The sequence below is a fragment of the Xenopus tropicalis genome, chromosome 1, assembly GCF_000004195.4.
Source record: "Xenopus tropicalis strain Nigerian chromosome 1, UCB_Xtro_10.0, whole genome shotgun sequence".
NCBI lineage: Eukaryota > Metazoa > Chordata > Amphibia > Anura > Pipidae > Xenopus > Xenopus tropicalis.
The window spans coordinates 21,050,408-21,068,323 of record NC_030677.2 but is presented as its reverse complement, the minus strand read 5'-3'; the positions used below and the strand labels follow the sequence as shown (position 1 = coordinate 21,068,323).

General features: G+C 39.1%; 1 protein-coding gene and 1 long non-coding RNA gene across 7 annotated transcripts in view; one reads left to right on the top strand and one right to left on the bottom strand.

Moving 5' to 3' along the window:
• nsd2 (nuclear receptor binding SET domain protein 2) overlaps nucleotides 1-17,916 on the bottom strand; it is a 55,782-nt gene that overhangs the window by 25,667 nt on the left and 12,199 nt on the right. For all 6 annotated transcript variants that reach the window (XR_001924793.2, XM_012955743.3, XM_012955744.3 and 3 more), the window contains 5 exons: nucleotides 4,188-4,759; nucleotides 3,509-3,668; nucleotides 2,973-3,139; nucleotides 2,353-2,793; nucleotides 1,075-1,219 (listed from right to left, as the gene is read on the bottom strand). Coding sequence is in view for 5 of the 6 variants with exons in the window: in XM_012955743.3 (XP_012811197.1) it covers nucleotides 1,075-1,219; nucleotides 2,353-2,793; nucleotides 2,973-3,139; nucleotides 3,509-3,668; nucleotides 4,188-4,697 (1,423 nt within the window). In the remaining variant the exon portion in view is untranslated. The remainder of the gene's footprint in view (nucleotides 1-1,074; nucleotides 1,220-2,352; nucleotides 2,794-2,972; nucleotides 3,140-3,508; nucleotides 3,669-4,187; nucleotides 4,760-17,916) is intronic.
• Nucleotides 10,915-11,713, top strand: LOC116408434. Its single transcript, XR_004220923.1, has 2 exons — nucleotides 10,915-11,002; nucleotides 11,114-11,713. It is a non-coding gene; the product is annotated as an uncharacterized LOC116408434 (long non-coding RNA).

Genomic DNA, 17,916 nt, shown 5'->3' with positions numbered 1-17,916 from the left:
GAAGTGCATCCTGACATTAGTAGGAGGGAACAGGCAAGGTGTTGAAGGTGAATGCAGTAGTTAATAAAGTATGTGTAAAATATAAAGAATGTCAAATTAAGGCAGACAGAAGGACAGAGAGGAGAAAATAAAAAAAGTGAGAATTGAAATAACATATAATTAATAAACCCGTGTATGAGCTACAGAACAACAGACTAGAGTGTAGTCAGTATTAGAAAGTGACCAAAGAGGGAGCAAGTGATATACACAGAGGAAAGAGCATGAGAGAGAAAGCCTGCCTCTAGATCTCTCCAGTTTTCTTATGTCCCTTTCCCAGACTAACTAATTGACAGTTGTCTGCCTCAATGGCTGAATACAGCTACACGAAACAGTATTACTCAGCAAGTTCTTTCTGCTCTCAGCTGGCCCTGCCCTTTCTAAAGCATAATATATTGTGCGGACAATCCGTATTTAAAAACAAATCCTTTCTAGTGGCAGTTTTAACCTTGGGACAGAGCAGTGCCAGTAAATTCTCAATATATATATATGTAATTCTGAAGTGCTCCAAGCTGCCCCACTATGATTTGGCACAAAGCTGCGGGACACACAAAGCCAAACTCCATCTTGAATGCAGCCATGGGGTGGTAGTCAGACTGTGCTGTAGCAACAACTCATCTAGAAATCTGCTCTAGAGCTTTCTTTCAGTGTTCTTCTGTATAACGTGCAACCCATTAGGACACTAATACTAGACACCCATGTGCAGGAAGGTCAGCTTCTGACAATGCTACTCTTGTTGCTAAAATGCTTTTATAGAGCCAACTGTCAATGTTATGTTGAGGTAAAATCAGTACTGCAAAAAGTGCACATTGAAAAAAGGATGGCTTTTCTGGTTATTAAAAATCTCTTCTGGGCCTGTACCAAACGAAGGGAGGGAACAGTGACCACAGCTATCACAGGTCAGACAAGTACAAGAAAAGTAGTAAATATGAGCTAAACTAGTTAAACTGGGTTAGTAGAAATAAAGTTGATTTTTTTTTCTTTAAAACAACCGAGATACAGATTAAAATCCCTTAGACAGTGTGTTTTCATGTTTACCAGAGTCTTCTTCTGATTTGGGAGAGGTGAGAATGGCAAACTTTGTGTTATAGCGAGCTTTTTGTTTATTGCTGAGCATATTCCACTGGGATTCCAGCAATTCTTCAATCTCTTCATCGGAAGCATCTGGGTGTTCATTTATTACCTACAAAAACAGACAATATGACTAACATTTACAAAGCCACTTCAATATTAATCATTGTTTACCATATATTTTACACAAGCTGAATTCAGAATTAATGTACAATTGTAAGTCCAAATGAGGAAAACCCATATTTTAAATTGATGCTGCATCTAATCTAAATTGTATTTAGAGTAGTAAATGTAGACAAACTAAAACCAGATAAGTAGTTTAAGAGGGTGCCATGTGAAAACCATATGTAAAATCCTAATCTCAACAGTTTATAGCCTTTGAGAAAACATACCTATAACCTCTCTCTACAAAAATGAAAATACTTCCCCCATATGTAATAAAAGGAAATAAGTTTGCCTAGGAGCAACAACCCATAGCAACCAAAAAAATTTATTCATTTAAACTGGTGACCAGTAAATGCTACCTGCTGGTTAGTTGCTATTTAGGATTAGATGTGTAGCAAATTTTGAACATTTTGTTAGCTTATTTCAAGACTGCAAAATGCAAGATTTTCATACTGCTTAAGTCTCTTCTTTATTGGGCATTAGACATAAAAATCCTGCCTCCTGTGATCAAAGACAGCCAATAAAAGCTGCTGCTCTACAGTAAAAATGCGAGCATTCAAATGTCGATTTGTTACAGGTTGATTCCAAGCATACCTGCATAATAACTGCTTATTTCTCTGCAGCAACACAACCTTGACCTATGCACTTGCACCCCACTCTTACACCCTTTTTGTTTCTTTCCTTTTCCCAATAGATTGTAAGCTCTTTGGGACAGGTAGCTCAAGTGCACTGAAACACATAAGCACTTAAGCATATATTTATCTGTTTCTCCTGTATACTTAAAACAATACCCCTGTCTTTACGCCTTGTAAAGCACTGTGTCCAATTGTGTTGCTCTATAAATACATACATTCCTCATGAAGCCTAACTTCCCATTTAAAAAAATAATTACCTCTCTCCCTTTTGTTGCTCTTAGTTTTTGAGTGACCCACTATAGTGAGAATATTTATTTTAGTGGAAAAACAGGGCAGGCCATCTTCTCAGTTGTCCCTGTGATCAACTTGTAAATGTATTTTTAGCCCCTCAATTTTTTGCTAACACTACCAAATACATTAAACTTTAAAGACATCAAAAACAAACCTCATCTTTGTGCTTCTGACAAAATACAAGAAACTGGTTCACAGCATCGCCCTTCCTGCTCCTAGGGGTATATGCCCCAGACCTTTTTTTACTTGCAGGTGAGGTCATCCCTTTAGGGTCTGATGAGTTCTCCGGTCCTTTAGCAGTAGTGGTTTTGTCAGCAGGATCAACCTCTTTACTAGCAGCCGGTGTTCTGGATACACGTCTCCTCTTGTAGGAGGAAGAGCCTTCTTTTTGTGGGCTTTCTGTACTTTTCTCTGAGGACTCCACTGGGACACCCACTTCAGAAGCCACTCTGGGATTGAGTTGAGGACGGTCTTTTATGTAAATAAAAGTAAACTTTTCTTTCCTTTCTTCAGGAGTCATCAATATGCCTTCTTTGGCCTGTTCTATACCTATGTCCCACTGAGCCCGGATTTTGCCTGTTATGGGTTTTAAGAGCTAAAGTGGGATGAAAAGAAATTGGTTGTGAGGTTACACATTCACCATATATCAAAACGAAAAACAAAACAAAAACACTGAATTAAAAAAAAAATAAATTATAATATGTCTCCATGCTAAAAACATTACTTAAGCCGATTGTCAACAACTCTTAATTTTACAAAAGAAAGGCTCTGCACCTTAGTTTTTTCTGCTTTGGTGGGTGCCTGTTTTGCACTTTCCTGGCACAAGTGGTCGTATTCATTTTCTCCTTTGAAGGGCACCATACTCTTCTCAGATATCCAAGCTCTCTCAGGAGCATTACCAAAAAACTGTACATGATATTGCCTGACATTCTTTTTTTGCCCTGAAAAGGATTTAGAGTTTTCAACATTAATGGAAAAACAAACAAACAAAAAAAACCAAAACAAATAACACAAATAGGCACAGAATTCATAATTTTCTTATATCATGCACTTAAGACAATGATTTTGTAATAAAGAATTTATCAAAATGTATGCCAGTGCTTTTACCCATACGCTTTCTACCATATAAAGTTGTATAAATAAAGTTATTACCAGCTCTCAAGCTAAATAAGATGCCTGTACATCTGCATGCAAGATATAATAGTGTGTGGTATTTTTTTGCCACAGTAAACAAAGAAACAGATGCTCCCACCTACAAAAAAGGCTATTTTACTAATGAATATTACTTAAAAGAAAAAAAAAAAACATACCCTTTACTTTTGTGTGGCTATACAGCACAGGGTCAGATGTCACCATACATGGCCACCATGGATAACCAGAGACCTTGGACCACACTACATCTCCAACAGAGTACTTCAAGGAAAAGTCCTCTTTATTCTTGTGCTCTAGGAATTCTGATTCTGATACAGGCTTTTGAAGCAAGGGGAGAAAAAAAGGGGGGGGGGGGGGGAAACAGGGACCTGTATGAGTATGAAAAGTCATGCCTGAAGATTTCAACATTGGCTCAATGAAGGGGGTTTGTACTATTTCTTGCACAAAACACAGCAATCTGAAAATTAAACTAAATATCCTACTTCCAAACTTATATGAGAACAATTAAAACATGAAAGTTAATGGAACTTATAACTCTATAACATGCTGCTTGTCATATCACAGCCAATATACGTTTAAACAAAAAGAATACACCAGGTATGGGATCCACTATCCGGAAACTCGTTATCCAAAAAGTTCCAAATTATGGAAAGGCCACCTCCCATAGACTCCATTTTAATAAAATAATTACAATTTTTAGGAATTATACAAAACAAACTTGTAGATAGAATTCATCTTTACTGGAGGCAAAACACTGCTATTGGATAACAGGTCCCATACCTGTACAAGCTATGTAAAGGATAGCAGGCCAATGATTACAACAGTAACAATGGATACCTTCATTTTGGAAGATTCTGAGTGGGAGGGCATCTCACTGCTCGACTTTTCATTGGCTTCAGACGTGATAATTTTTCGTTTCCTGCCTCTCTTACTTTTCTTTTGCTCCGGTTGAGGCTCTTCCTCGCCTCTATCACCACATATAGAAGATTCAAACAAGGGCTTTCCATTCATGTAGGTCTTAGTGATTTTCAGCTTTATTTCAGGAGATCCATTTTTAGTAGGAGTAGTGCTGGGTGGCGTCTCAATACCTTGAACCTCTTGAGCCTCAAAGCGCACTTTGGCTTCCTGGGCTCCAGACTCTCCATTAAACACACGGGAAGTGAGGTCCTTCAGCTTCTCCGTTGGAATGAAAGGCAGGGAATCATGGCCATTGAGTTTCTGTATTACACCCTCTTGGAGAGAGGCTGAGATTTGGGCTCTCCCAAGCAACACAGAGCACTCCCGACTCACTTCTGGATTGGATGGCTTCACAGCTGGACTTCCGAGGATATGAGGTACTTGTTTCATTGTGCTGAGGTGGTTTCAGGTAATGTAGAGAAAAGTAAGTAGTTCGCACAAATTTCACACTACTGCAAAAAGAAAAAGTAAATTGATCAGCTTTCTGATGCAGATGAAGAAGGAAGCTTCTCATGAGAACCCCCTATGCATATACTGCACATCATTACAGAGCAATAAAGAAGTTACTGAGAAAAACTACTAAATTTAGGCTATTTGCAGATTCTCTCTCTTTTTTCCGTACATGGTGATACATCACACATGCAAATTACTGTTTTGGGGGTAATGATGTTTAGTTTAATTTTGAATTGTGGTTTTTGGACAAGAAACTCACTGGTGAGCCAATTTGTTTAAGTACCACCAAGCAAGCTTACATTTCTTCCCTGGACCAGTGCTTCTCTTTTATAAAAAATGAAGTGGATACTTAGCATGGGAGCAGTGAGCCACCATTTTGTCCCCTTGACCAGGCAGCCCTTGGGGTGCATGCATGCACAGTACAGGCCTAACAGCTAAACAGAGCACAAGTCAAGCCCAAGGGCAAATTGGGAAAGGAAATTAAACATTATAGGCACACTAGTTCCAGGCAGAAGGTTAGCGTTTAACATTTCGTGGGTGCGTAACAAATAGGCATCAACCGTGTGAGAAAACCTTTCCTTATACTTCTGCAGCTGATGGAATAATGGCATCCTTTTCACTTATTTAAAAATCAAATTATGATTTAACATGATATCCCCTTGACAAAGTAAGCAGTGGCAAGTAACTCTCTATTTCTGTACCAGCCTGTATAACTTGTGGGTGTTCAAGCAGAACTGAAGTCCATGAACCATTCAATTTACAGCAAATGTACACATCTAGCTGTGGGGAAGGGAAAGAGACCACCTAACTGCAATTGGTTTGGGCCAAATTTCCACAGCCCAAATGAGAACTAATAAGATAGCTTTTCCATTATCTTACATATATGTTGTATGCTGGGATTGGCATTTACTATTTTATAACTACAAACTTTTTAACACCTAATTCAGAATTATTTATGGCAAGCTCATGAAAGAAACCATTATGAATAATCATATCCATTCATCAGGCAGACACAACCCAGTCCATTAAATGCAACACCAAAGGAACAGAAACTAAAGGCTTATTGAGGCATAAAAACCAACTAGCAAAAATTTCATTTCTGCCACGTGCAGGTCCGATTCGGTAAAATATTTCTACATTGTAGAAGCAACTTGAAAATGATGTATGATTAGGTTTCCTGTTGTCTAATCACTAAGAAGGCATATTTCTGTTTAAAGAAAAGCTACTCTTATATGAAAGACTATCATACAGATATAGCTAAGAGTTTCCATATGACAAAACCTACCCTTCTCACTTCCTGATTGGCCTTAGCACAGAAAACCAACAGTTGGTAAATTTGTTGCAGGCTTACAGGGAAACAATCATAACAAAAATGTAATATAAACGTCATCTGATAAAAATGTAAAAAAAAAAAAAAAAAATCCTAAAAACAATGATATTTTGCTTCTAAAATGGAACACTGAGGTAATAACAGATTCTATTAAGGAGGATTGTTTTATTTCCTTGATATCTCATCTTTAATTGGAAAAAAAACTAGTTTAACAGCCTCTTAAAAATTACTACAAACAAAAGGTCAAGCATCAACATGAGATAATCAAGACGATGTTTTCTACAAATGTGATCTTGCACCATAATGCTTTGGAAACACTTGGGGTCCGAGTGCCATGTTGCCCAGTTTATGTAGCAAAAGCATTGGCTTTCATCATTTCCCCTGCGTCTGTGCTATCCCACTGATGCCATTTAGCACCTGTGTTAGGAAATGAGCCTCACTTAGCAGGATCAAGCTCTTATCTCCTACAAAAAAGAAAGAAAAACATACCCCAACCTGATAAAAATTTTAAATGGGGAATATACCCACCCACACAACCTTATGTAAAATTGCTCACAGCTCATGAATGTAGGTGTTTTTGCTCCACCTCTGGTGGATTTTTATATTTAGCTAAGGATATATTAAGAGGAAATTAAGCTAGTGATTTACTTAAAAATCCACACACATTGTCAAGCCACCAAATAAACAAATCTTTGCCCAGTTTGGTCACTAACATGCTGGGCACAATCAGGATTGTCCGAGGGCCCACACAGCCCCCTGGCTAACAATATACATAAGATTTTGTAAAAAAAAATCACTAAGATGATTAAAACCAATGGGCTAGGAAGAGACTTTAAAATAACTGTGTTTAGATAACTTGCAGTGAAACACAGTGTGTGGGAGAGCGTACATGGAGAGGCATATGCTCTGTTGGTGTAACTAATCCCAGCTAGGGATGCACCAAATCAATTATATTTGGGTTTGAAACCCGAATCCTTTGTGAAAGATTTGGTCAAATACCGAGCTACGGTAGGAAATTGAAACGCGTACTTAATTTTTTTTTTACTTCCGTGTTCATGTAACCAAGTCATGTGATTTTAAGAATTCAGATTTGTTCAGCCAGACATCTGGATTCGGGGGAAATCCGAATTCTGCTGAAAAAGACTGAATCTTCGCTGAATAACGAATTTTGTGCATCTCTAATCCTGGCACAATTCCTATAAACTTACACCACAGCATAAGCTTCAGACTTGTATCAGGAAGGCCCTCAGGCAATACCAGTGATGGGTTTAGAATATACAGGTACAAAGTCCCAAAGGCACACCTCAATTATAAGCGTATAATCCTTACACTCCGTACTGAGGGGGGGACGGCACCCACCTGCTCTACAGCTCAAAGAAACAGACTGTTTGCAGTATGCTGCCTGTGCAGACGGTTAAACACGATAAATACAGGGAATCAGCCCATGGGAATACACGGGTTCAGTTGATGTCACTTCAGAAAATACCTCCCCATTGCCACCAGCACTCCGGGGGGGGGGGTGATTGGTAGCATGTCAGTGGTTGGGTAACACACCTGTGCAGGTAGAAAGGGACTAGTAAGTCTGCCCGACTAGCCCCAAATCAGGCCAGGCACATGCTGAAAATGGCTATTTGCCTGGTCAATAGACACATTGGGGGCAGTGAATGTGGCTGGCAATAAGCCATGGGCATGCAAAGTCACTGCAACATCAGATAACTGGTTACTGCTACGGTGTCAACAAAAAGAAAACAGTGATTGGTTGTTATGGGTTACTGCCCAGTGTTGCTATATAACTACCAGTCTTATTCATACCATAAACTTAAGCTGGCTGTACAAACATTGATATTGGTTAATGTGGGGCCTAAACAATGGCCTCCCGATCAATACCAGATTAAGGCTCAATCGGATATCTATTGGGAAGCCTGGAAAAAACCCATCGGGTGAAGACTAGACTTAAAGGGGTTGTTCACCTTTGAGCTAACTTTTAATAGAATGTAGAGAGCGATATTCTGAGACAATTTCAGAGAGAGTTTCAGCAGCTATTTGGTTGCTAGGGGCCAAGTTACCTTAGCAACCAGTGAGTGGTTTGGATGAGACTGGTATATGAATAGCAGAGGGACTAAAGAGAAAAGAAAGTTACAAAAAGTAACAACAACAATAAAACTGTAGCCTTACAGAGCAATAGTTTGTTCTCTGCTGGGGTCAGTGACCCCCATTTAAAAACTGCAAAGAGTTTGAAGAAGGCAAATAATTCAAAAACTATAACAAATAAATAATGAAGACTAGGCCATTCTATAACATACTAAAAGTTAACTTAAAGGTAAACCACCCCTTTAAGCTGGCCATACACTTTCAGATTTTAGTCTTTCGACAAGCGTTTGGGTATCGATCATGCGCGTAAATGCAACAATCTGAAATTAACATTTATATTAAAAAAAATTGTAGCATAGCAAGCCCTAAAAATAACAAATCAAAGGATGTTCTGAACATAAAATAATTGGCAGACAACAATCATACAAAAATGAATTCCCACAAACACACTGTAGGTCCCCAAAGGATATCGGTAGACACACAATACATGAACACATTTTATCATTTTCTGACCAAAATTTTCTAACCTGTTTGACTGACTAAATGACCGATGGTACAAAAATCGTATGAAAGGTGCGTGTATGGCAGCTTGAGCTGCAGAGGTAGGTCCCAGTTTGAATCAATCGCCCTGGGGCCAAGCTATTTTGCCCAAAGATACACTTATTTAACAATTGTACCAAATTGGTCCATTGCCCCATGTGTGGGCAGATTTAGGCCCAGTTATGCTTCTAGAAATCATTACACTAAAGAAGGCATTGTACATAACATATTCATGATACTTTAGTGTAAGTGCAGTAAAGGAGAGCTCAAACCTCTTATGCTCCACCAAATGATATAATATCTGGTCTCTTAGAAAGCAACAAGCCTTTCCTGGTAGCTTTATCAATTATAACTTTTTAACCAATGTTAGCACTGCATTTATCATCTTTCTATTCTCCAGTATAACAACCAAAATAATGGGAAGGCCCAGTTATTTTGCACTGTGGGTGTTGACTAGATTTAAGAAAGGCTCCTCTGTGACGTAAACCATGTTGACGGTGAATAAAGGGGATGGATTAACTATATACTGACCTGTGCATCACTAATTCAAAACTATTATGTAGGGGCCCTTAAGGGCCGTGGCAGACAGGGAGATTAGTCGCCGCGTGACAAATCTCACTTGTCGCGGGCGACTAATCTCCCCGAAATGCCATGGCGCACAAATTGCCTAAGTTTCCTCTCAAGGTATGCCATCCCACCGGGCAGGCAACTAATCTCCCCGTCTGTCACGGCCCTAAATGTTCAGCAAACTCAGTTACAACATACAAAAACATAGCCCCATGTTAAGGCCAGTTTTGTCCCAATTACACGCTCTCTGTGACAACAATATACACCAGTGATCCCCAACCAATGGCTCGCGAGCAACATGTTGCTCACCAACCCTTTGGATGTTGCTCTCATTGGCATTAATGGAGGTGCTTCTTTTTCAATTCCTGGCTTAAAGGCAAGTTTTGATTGCATAACAGATGTACTGACAAACAGAGCCTCCTGGGACCCCCCCGGTATACACATTCTCACACTGATGTTAGAACATATACTGCCCCATATGAATTAAAGGAATACTGTAATGGGAAAACATGTTTTTCTCAAAACCCATCAGTTAATAGAGCTTCTCCAGCAGAATCCTGCATTGAAATATGTTTTTCAAAAACACAAACAGATTTTTTTTATATTTGTGACATTTCCCAGGGTGCCACAGCCATGTGACCTGTGCTTTGATAAACTTCAGTCACACTTTAACGCTGCAAGTTGGAGTGATATTCCCCCTCCCAGTAGCCAATCAGCAGAACAATGGGAAGGGAGCAAAATAGCAGCTCCCACTCAATAGTAAAAATCCAAGTCCACCTTGGGACTCCTCCAGTTACATGGAAATAGGAGAAACAATAGGTAGCTGAAAGCAGTTCTAATGTGCAACGCTGGCTCCTTCTGAAAGCTCAGACTCAGGCACAATGCGCCTACACACCAATATTACAGCTACAAATACATTTGTTGGTTCAAGAATCACATTTTAAATGGTGAATTACTTGCTATGTAGACAATGTAATTTAGAAATAAAAGGTACCCCATAAAAATCACGACAGTATCCATTTAAAGAGATACTGAAACCAGAATTTAAACTGCTTTTTTTTTTTTTAAATATAACATAACATTGTCTTTGCATGAGCTTTATAATTTTTTTTAATGCTTTTACATTGCCTATCTGTTCCCCCGTGTTCCTCTATGAGGGGGCGGCCATATTTGTGCAGCAGGAGTCCGTTAGCATTAGCTGTTATAACTCACAGGCTGAGAAGGGACAGTCAGGTTGGCAAAAGGCTTAGGAACTTAAACAATTACAATAGCAAACCTGTCAGTGAAAAATGATCAACACAACCTATAGGTAACTTTTTATGTACATTAATATATTAAAAAGTATTTTTTTTCATGTCATTATCACTTTAAGCATACAGTAAAGATCCAGGCTTTGGTTTATGATTTGATTGAAACCATCAGGTTCAGCCAATCAAATCCTAACAATTCTGCAGAAATCAGTCACTTCCTTCTCTAGCTTTTGCCCTCCTTTAGTATAACTGAGCCTTCTATCTCCTAATGGCGACGCTTAATGCCTGCACCAATAGGAATAAGGTATGCACAATAGGCAGCTCTCTGACTGGCTTATGGTTCAAAGCAGGAAGGCTCAGTATACTAAAGGGGGTGGAGCTTCACACTAGATAAGGAAGCAATTGATTTCTGCAGAATGGCTCAAAATCTTTGGAAGGACATTAGACTCCATGTTGGGGGAGAGGTATGTCATTTTGGGGGTTGTTTAGAGTATTTTTAAAGCTCTGGATAATTGATAAAAAAATAAATGTAAAACATTATCAATTCTAAATATGCTTTTTTTTTTTTTTTGCAGATATTCAATCGATTTAAAAAATGATGGATTCTGTGTATCCCTAGCACTGATTCAGCAGATAATTAGAACATGATACAGGACTTTGTGTGATAAAAGGCATCTAAGGTAGTTACGTGTAGACTAAAAATATCTGCGCTATCACCTGTCCCGGCTCGGTTTTACATGTTTTTGGCCCATATCCAATATAAAGACTTAAGGGAAGAAATCCAGCCCCGATCCAGTGACGAATTCACAGCCCAGTGCTACGTTCTCATAACAACCGGCATCTCTTACTGTTAACTGTTCTGCAAACACCACCGCGGCTTCCAAGCTAAACAAGGCTACAATTTGAGAAAAAGTACATTTCTACCGGCCGCTATATTTAAGCAAAAGATATTAAACATATTATATATGAATTTCAAAAAAATGTTGTTTTTTTTACCTAAAGAGGGGAAGGAGTTCTCAAGTTAGAAAATAATTTCCATTTGGTAACAAAGCAAATAAATGAAATGTGGGGGGTCAGGCTGGAAAGTTCAGGTGCCAGTAAAGATTTATGGAACTGTTTACTGAAATAGTTCTCGCAAGGTTAAGTCTCCATTAAAAAAAACTGTAATGATTTAATTTGGAATAATATTGTTATTTTTACTGACTTCAACCAGACTCTAAAGGAAGGCAGCCAATTTTTTCTTTGCAGCGGGCTAATAATTCAATGTGAAAGACATTTGTGGGTTGTATAATAAATCCTATGGTGGGATGCAATCAACCCACGAAAATCTAGCTAAACAGCAGTCTCCCAAATTCAGAAGGTGGGAATAGACAGAACTGATTATCGGGATTCTTAGTATAAAGAGCCCATTGTCCCACCACACACTAACAGCTGAACATTTCCATGTATTTTTTCACCTAGTCGGTCTGCAGTGTTGCCCCTGTGCTAAATGATATGGGCAAAGTTGCCCCAAAACTGCACGGGCCCTCACAATCCTTAAAAGCAAACTGCACATCAGGATACTTGGTCTGCTGATCAGTCACTGGCCATCACTTGCCTGACCAAACTCTATATACTTGCAACCACTTGGCCAGATATCCTTTGGTCAGCTGACATGGGACCATGTTACTGAAAAATGCAAAACTCAATCAGTTTACAATTAGCTGAATGCATGTTCTATACCAGACAAAAGTATTTATCTCATACTGAACAAGGTTGTGCTTGTTGCCATTATAAGTAGGAGAGCCATAAGTTTAAGATCTTGTACTGCATATGAAATGAAAGTCTAAAGGTGCCCATATATGAGAAGATTTAAGCTTACAATTTGGGTCCATCAGACCGATACGGCCTGTGTATGAGGACCCCCGACGAGCCTACCCGACCAGTATCTGGCCTGAAATTGGACAGATGTTAATCTGTCAGGTTGGATTTTTACGTTGGATCAGGGACCACATAAGCTCATTGTTGTGGGCGAAACTCCAATGGGTCCTTTTCCAGAGGACATTCAGATTACTCCAATATTGCCCACCTTAGGTAGCCATATCACAGGAAAGACCTGCTCGTTTGGTGACCTCAACAAACAAGCGGATCTTATAGTATATGGCTATCTTAAAGGAACAGTAACACCAAAAAATAAAAATGTATCCAAGTATTTAAAGTATAATGTATTGTTGGCCTGCGCTGGTAAAAGTTGTGAGTTTGCTTCAGAAACGCTACTATAGTATATATAAATACCCTGCTGCGTAGCCCCGCGGGCAGCCATTCCTGCACTGGTACAGCTGGGGTGTTTGCTACAGAAACCCTACTATAGTTTATATAAATACCCCGCTGTGTAGCCCCGGGGGCAGCCATTCCTGCACTGGTACAGCTGGAGTGTTTGCTACAGAAACCCATAGGAATGGCTGCCCCTGGGGCTACACAGCAGGGTATTTATATAAACTATAGTAGGGTTTCTGTAGCAAACACCCCAGCTGTACCAGTGCAGGAATGGCTGCCCCCGGGGCTACACAGCAGGGTATTTATATAAACTATAGTAGGGTTTCTTTAGCAAACACCCCAGCTGTACCAGTGCAGGAATGGCTGCTCCCGGAGCTACACAGCAGGGTATTTATATAAACTATAGTATCGTTTCTAAAGCAAACTCACCAGTGTTACCAGCTACTTTCATTACTTTTAAACATTTTTATTTTTGGTGATACTGTTCCTTTAAGTCACTGAGATGCTCTCAAGATGCTGCCCATACTTAACTATCAGACCACAAACAAAATAAGCTGTTTAACCTAAAGAGGAAATGCCTAACTTATACCCTAACGAGCAGGACCTCATTAACATGTTAGTCAATTTTAATGCAATTTGTATTTTGATATTTATACACAACTAATACAAGTAATAACTAATTGCGGAACAGCTAAATCCTTTTAGCCTGGAATAATACTGGCACTGGCCTAATCAAATACACTATAGGAATCATGCATCTGCGAGCCTTAGTTATGCAAATGGTGTCTGTAATGAAAGTTTCTAGATATTTCTTTCAAGCAAAGCCATTACCCGGCGCAAGGCACAAGGTTGTTTGATCAGCTCATCATATTGAGGAATAGCTTTCCATTATCTTCACTCTTTAACCACGATCAGCTATGCATATTAGCATTCTCATCCAGCAAGAACATATTTAAATTACCTTACGCACACAGTGACTGAAGGGCTATGATGAATAAATGTGATTGAATATGGCGGCCTCTACAGACACTGCCAAAATAACAGCTAAGAATGGAATGGGTGGAAAAAAAAAACGCATGAGAGGAATGCGGAATAAATCACAGGCACAAAGATAAGTGGCAAAACGTAGGTAACCACCCTCCCAAGGAAAGCAGAAAACCACAAAAAAATGAAACACTAAACCATTCAGTGACTGACGTAAAAAATGTCATAAAAATCATTGCCGTTCTTCGGTTTCCATGGGGCAAACAGTTACTGTATGAGTGCCAATGATTCTACTCTTTGGATTGTTAAAGGAATACTGTCATGGGAAAACATGTTTTTTTTTTTCTTCAAAACATATTAGTTAATAGAGCTTCTCCAGCAGAATCCTGCTACAGCCATGTGACCAGTGCTCTGATAAACTTCAGTCACACTTTACTGCTGCGCTGCAAGTTGGAGTGAAACCCCCCCCCCCTCCCAGCAGCCGATCAGCAGAACAATGGGAAGGGAGTAAGATAGCAGCTCCCAGTAGGTATCAGAATAGCACTCAGTAGTAAGAAATCCAAGTCCGGCTTGGGACTCCTCCAGTTACATGGGAGTAGGAGAAACAATAGGTTAGCTGAAAGCAGTTCTAATGTGTAGCGCTGGCTCCTTCTGAAAGCTCAGACTCAGGCACAATGCACTGAGATGGCGCCTACACACCAATATTACAGCTACAAATACATTTGTTGGTTAAATAATCAAATTTTAAATGGCAGAGTAAATTATTTGCTATGTAAACAGTATAATTTAGAAATAAAAACTACACCACAAAAATCATGACAGTATCCCTTTAAGGGCAATAGCCCAAACAACAAGAACTGGCAGAAGTTCTCATCTGCCAACCCTCCATACACTGATCAAAACAGAACATCGGCAGATGAACTTTTCAGACCCGTCCCATCCACAATCTGACCAATGTCAATGGCACATATATATGAGCCAGGAACATATGGCCAACATACATGTGCAAAAAACTGTATGACATTTTACCACTATGCATCTGGCCAGCTTTAATCTCAATCTGATTCAGACTGAAGGGACAGTGACACACACCCAAAGCTAAAGCTCTTGTACCAGTATTTCATGTTTTACGAATTCGAGAAAGGAAAGCAGCGGTGGCTGTTACTGACACACGCAGACAATAACTACTGCTCTGCAAAATTACAATTGTTACATTTTGTTCTAGTCATCTTCCATCCATCAAACCACTGCTTTGTTTCCAGGGTAAATTGGACCCTAGCAACTGAATAGCCACTGAAATTCCAAACTAGAGAGTTGCTGAACACAAAGACAAAAAAATTACAAAGTCTCAAAATATCACTGCCTACATCAAGCATATAGTCAATTTAAAGGTGAACTGCCCCTATAAAGTACCAAGCATAGCTACTTGTCAAAGATGTTGATTCCTGGCCGGTATCCTTGACGTCATCTTTCTAATATCTTATTTCTAGGGGGAGGTTAAGGTTATCAAGCAAAATATTCAGTAGAGAAACCACAAAATGGAGAAAACAAGAACCAAATTCAGGGTCTGGAAAAAGAATGGATGATGGGAGGTGCTCAGTATAAAGAGCAACCTGTCCCACCTCAATTTTAGGATGGCCATTTCCATGTTTTTTTTTTTACCTGGTTTGGTCATCTGTAGTGCGGTCCCTGTGCTAAGTGATTTGTGCAAAGTGTGATAGGCTACCGGGTCATCAGCCGTCCCAAGACTACATGGGCCCTCACGATCCTGGACTGGACATTTGTATTCTTGGTCAACCGATGACTAGTGCAATTTGGCCTCCTCTTGCCTGACCAAACCGAATACATAAAAAAACAACACAAATTGCAAACCGTATTAAAGTGGCCATACACGGGCAGATTTCAGCTGCCAATTCTGGTCCTTCAGACAGATCTGGCAGCTTATCTGCCCATGTATGGGCACCACAGACGGCCTACCCAACCAACAACTGGCCTAATACTGGCCAGATCTCGATCGGGCAGGTTCGATTTTCCATCAGACTGCATCCACTTGTTGATGCGGTCCTAGGTTCGAAGGTGCCTGTGCCTGTCATTGTGATTCAATCATTTGGCCCTGTCTAATTAACCCGATATTTAGTTGAACATATTGGGAGATCTGCTCATTTGGCGACCTCACCAAACAAGTGAATCTTCCCATGCATGCCCACCATTAGAATATCACTGTTTACATCATACTAAAAGTTAATGTAAAGGAGAAATACACCATTAAGTACCAAGCACAGCTACTGGTCTAAGATATTGATTCACTGCTGGTATCATGGAATTAATCTAGCCAATTTCACACACCACAAAATGGTGGAAACAAGGATCAAATGCAGAAGGCAAGCTAAATACATTCCAGCACTACTAAGAAGATATTCAGGATAAACATAAAGCATCAATGTTATAGGAACTCGATGTTTACACAACCAAAGGCCTCATGTACTTTTGCAGCAATATTAACTTTTGCTTGATAACAACTTACATCTATGTGGCTGCCAGAACTGATGTCTAAAAAAAAAAATAAGTGTATAAAAATTGGTAAAATAGTGTCATTTTTGGGAAAAGTTTTCCACTTTATTGCTATTATAAAGTGGAAAACTATAAATAGAAATAATATTGAATTATACATATTGCTACTTTTTTATGCTTGCATGGAGGAATCCATTTCTTGCTGCTCAAATGACTAATTCCCACTCCTACACCTATGGGAGAGCAACAAAAAAGCTCTCCATTCTGTTAAAAGATGTATCACAGGGAAACCCGTTATCCATAAAGTCCCAAATTATAGGAAGGGCAACTCCCATAGTTTCAATTTTAATAAAATTATTAACATTTTTTAAAAATTATTTCCTTTATCTCTGTAATAATAAAACAGTACCTGTACTTGATCCCAACTAAGATATAATTACCCCTTATTGGGGCAGAACAGCCCTATTGGGTTTATTTAATGGTTAAATGATTCCCTTTTCTCTGTAATAATAAAACAGTACCTGTACTTGATCCCAACTAAGATATAATTACCCCTTATTGGGGCAGAACAGCCCTATTGGGTTTATTTCATGGTTAAATGATTCCCTTTTCTCTGTAATAATAAAACAGTACCTGTACTTGATCCCAACTAAGATATAATTACCCCTTATTGGGGCAGAACAGCCCTATTGGGTTTATTTAATGGTTAAATGATTCCCTTTCTCTGTAATAATAAAACAGAACCTGTACTTGATCCCAACTAAGATATAATTACCCCTTATTGGGGCAGAACAGCCCTATTGGGTTTATTTCATGTTTAAATGATTCCCTTTTCTCTGTAATAATAAAACAGTACCTGTACTTGATCCCAACTAAGATATAATTACCCCTTATTGGGGGCAGAACAGCCCTACTGGGTTTATTTCATGTTCACATGATTCCCTTTTCTCTGTAATAATAAAACAATACCTGTACTTGATCCCAACTAAGATATAATTACCCCTTATTGGGGGCAGAACAGCCCTACTGGGTTTATTTCATGTTCACATGATTCCCTTTTCTCTGTAATAATAAAACAATACCTGTACTTGATCCCAACTAAGATATAATTACCCCTTATTGGGGGCAGAACAGCCCTATTGGGTTTATTTAATGGTTAAATGATTCCCTTTTCTCTGTAATAATAAAACAGTACCTGTACTTGATCCCAACTAAGATATAATTACCCCTTATTGGGGGCAGAACAGCCCTACTGGGTTTATTTCATGTTCACATGATTCCCTTTTCTCTGTAATAATAAAACAATACCTGTACTTGATCCCAACTAAGATATAATTACCCCTTATTGGGGGCAGAACAGCCCTACTGGGTTTATTTCATGTTCACATGATTCCCTTTTCTCTGTAATAATAAAACAATACCTGTACTTGATCCCAACTAAGATATAATTACCCCTTATTGGGGGCAGAACAGCCCTATTGGGTTTATTTAATGGTTAAATGATTCCCTTTTCTCTGTAATAATAAAACAGTACCTGTACTTGATCCCAACTAAGATATAATTACCCCTTATTGGGGGCAGAACAGCCCTATTGGGTTTATTTCATGGTTAAATGATTCCCTTTTCT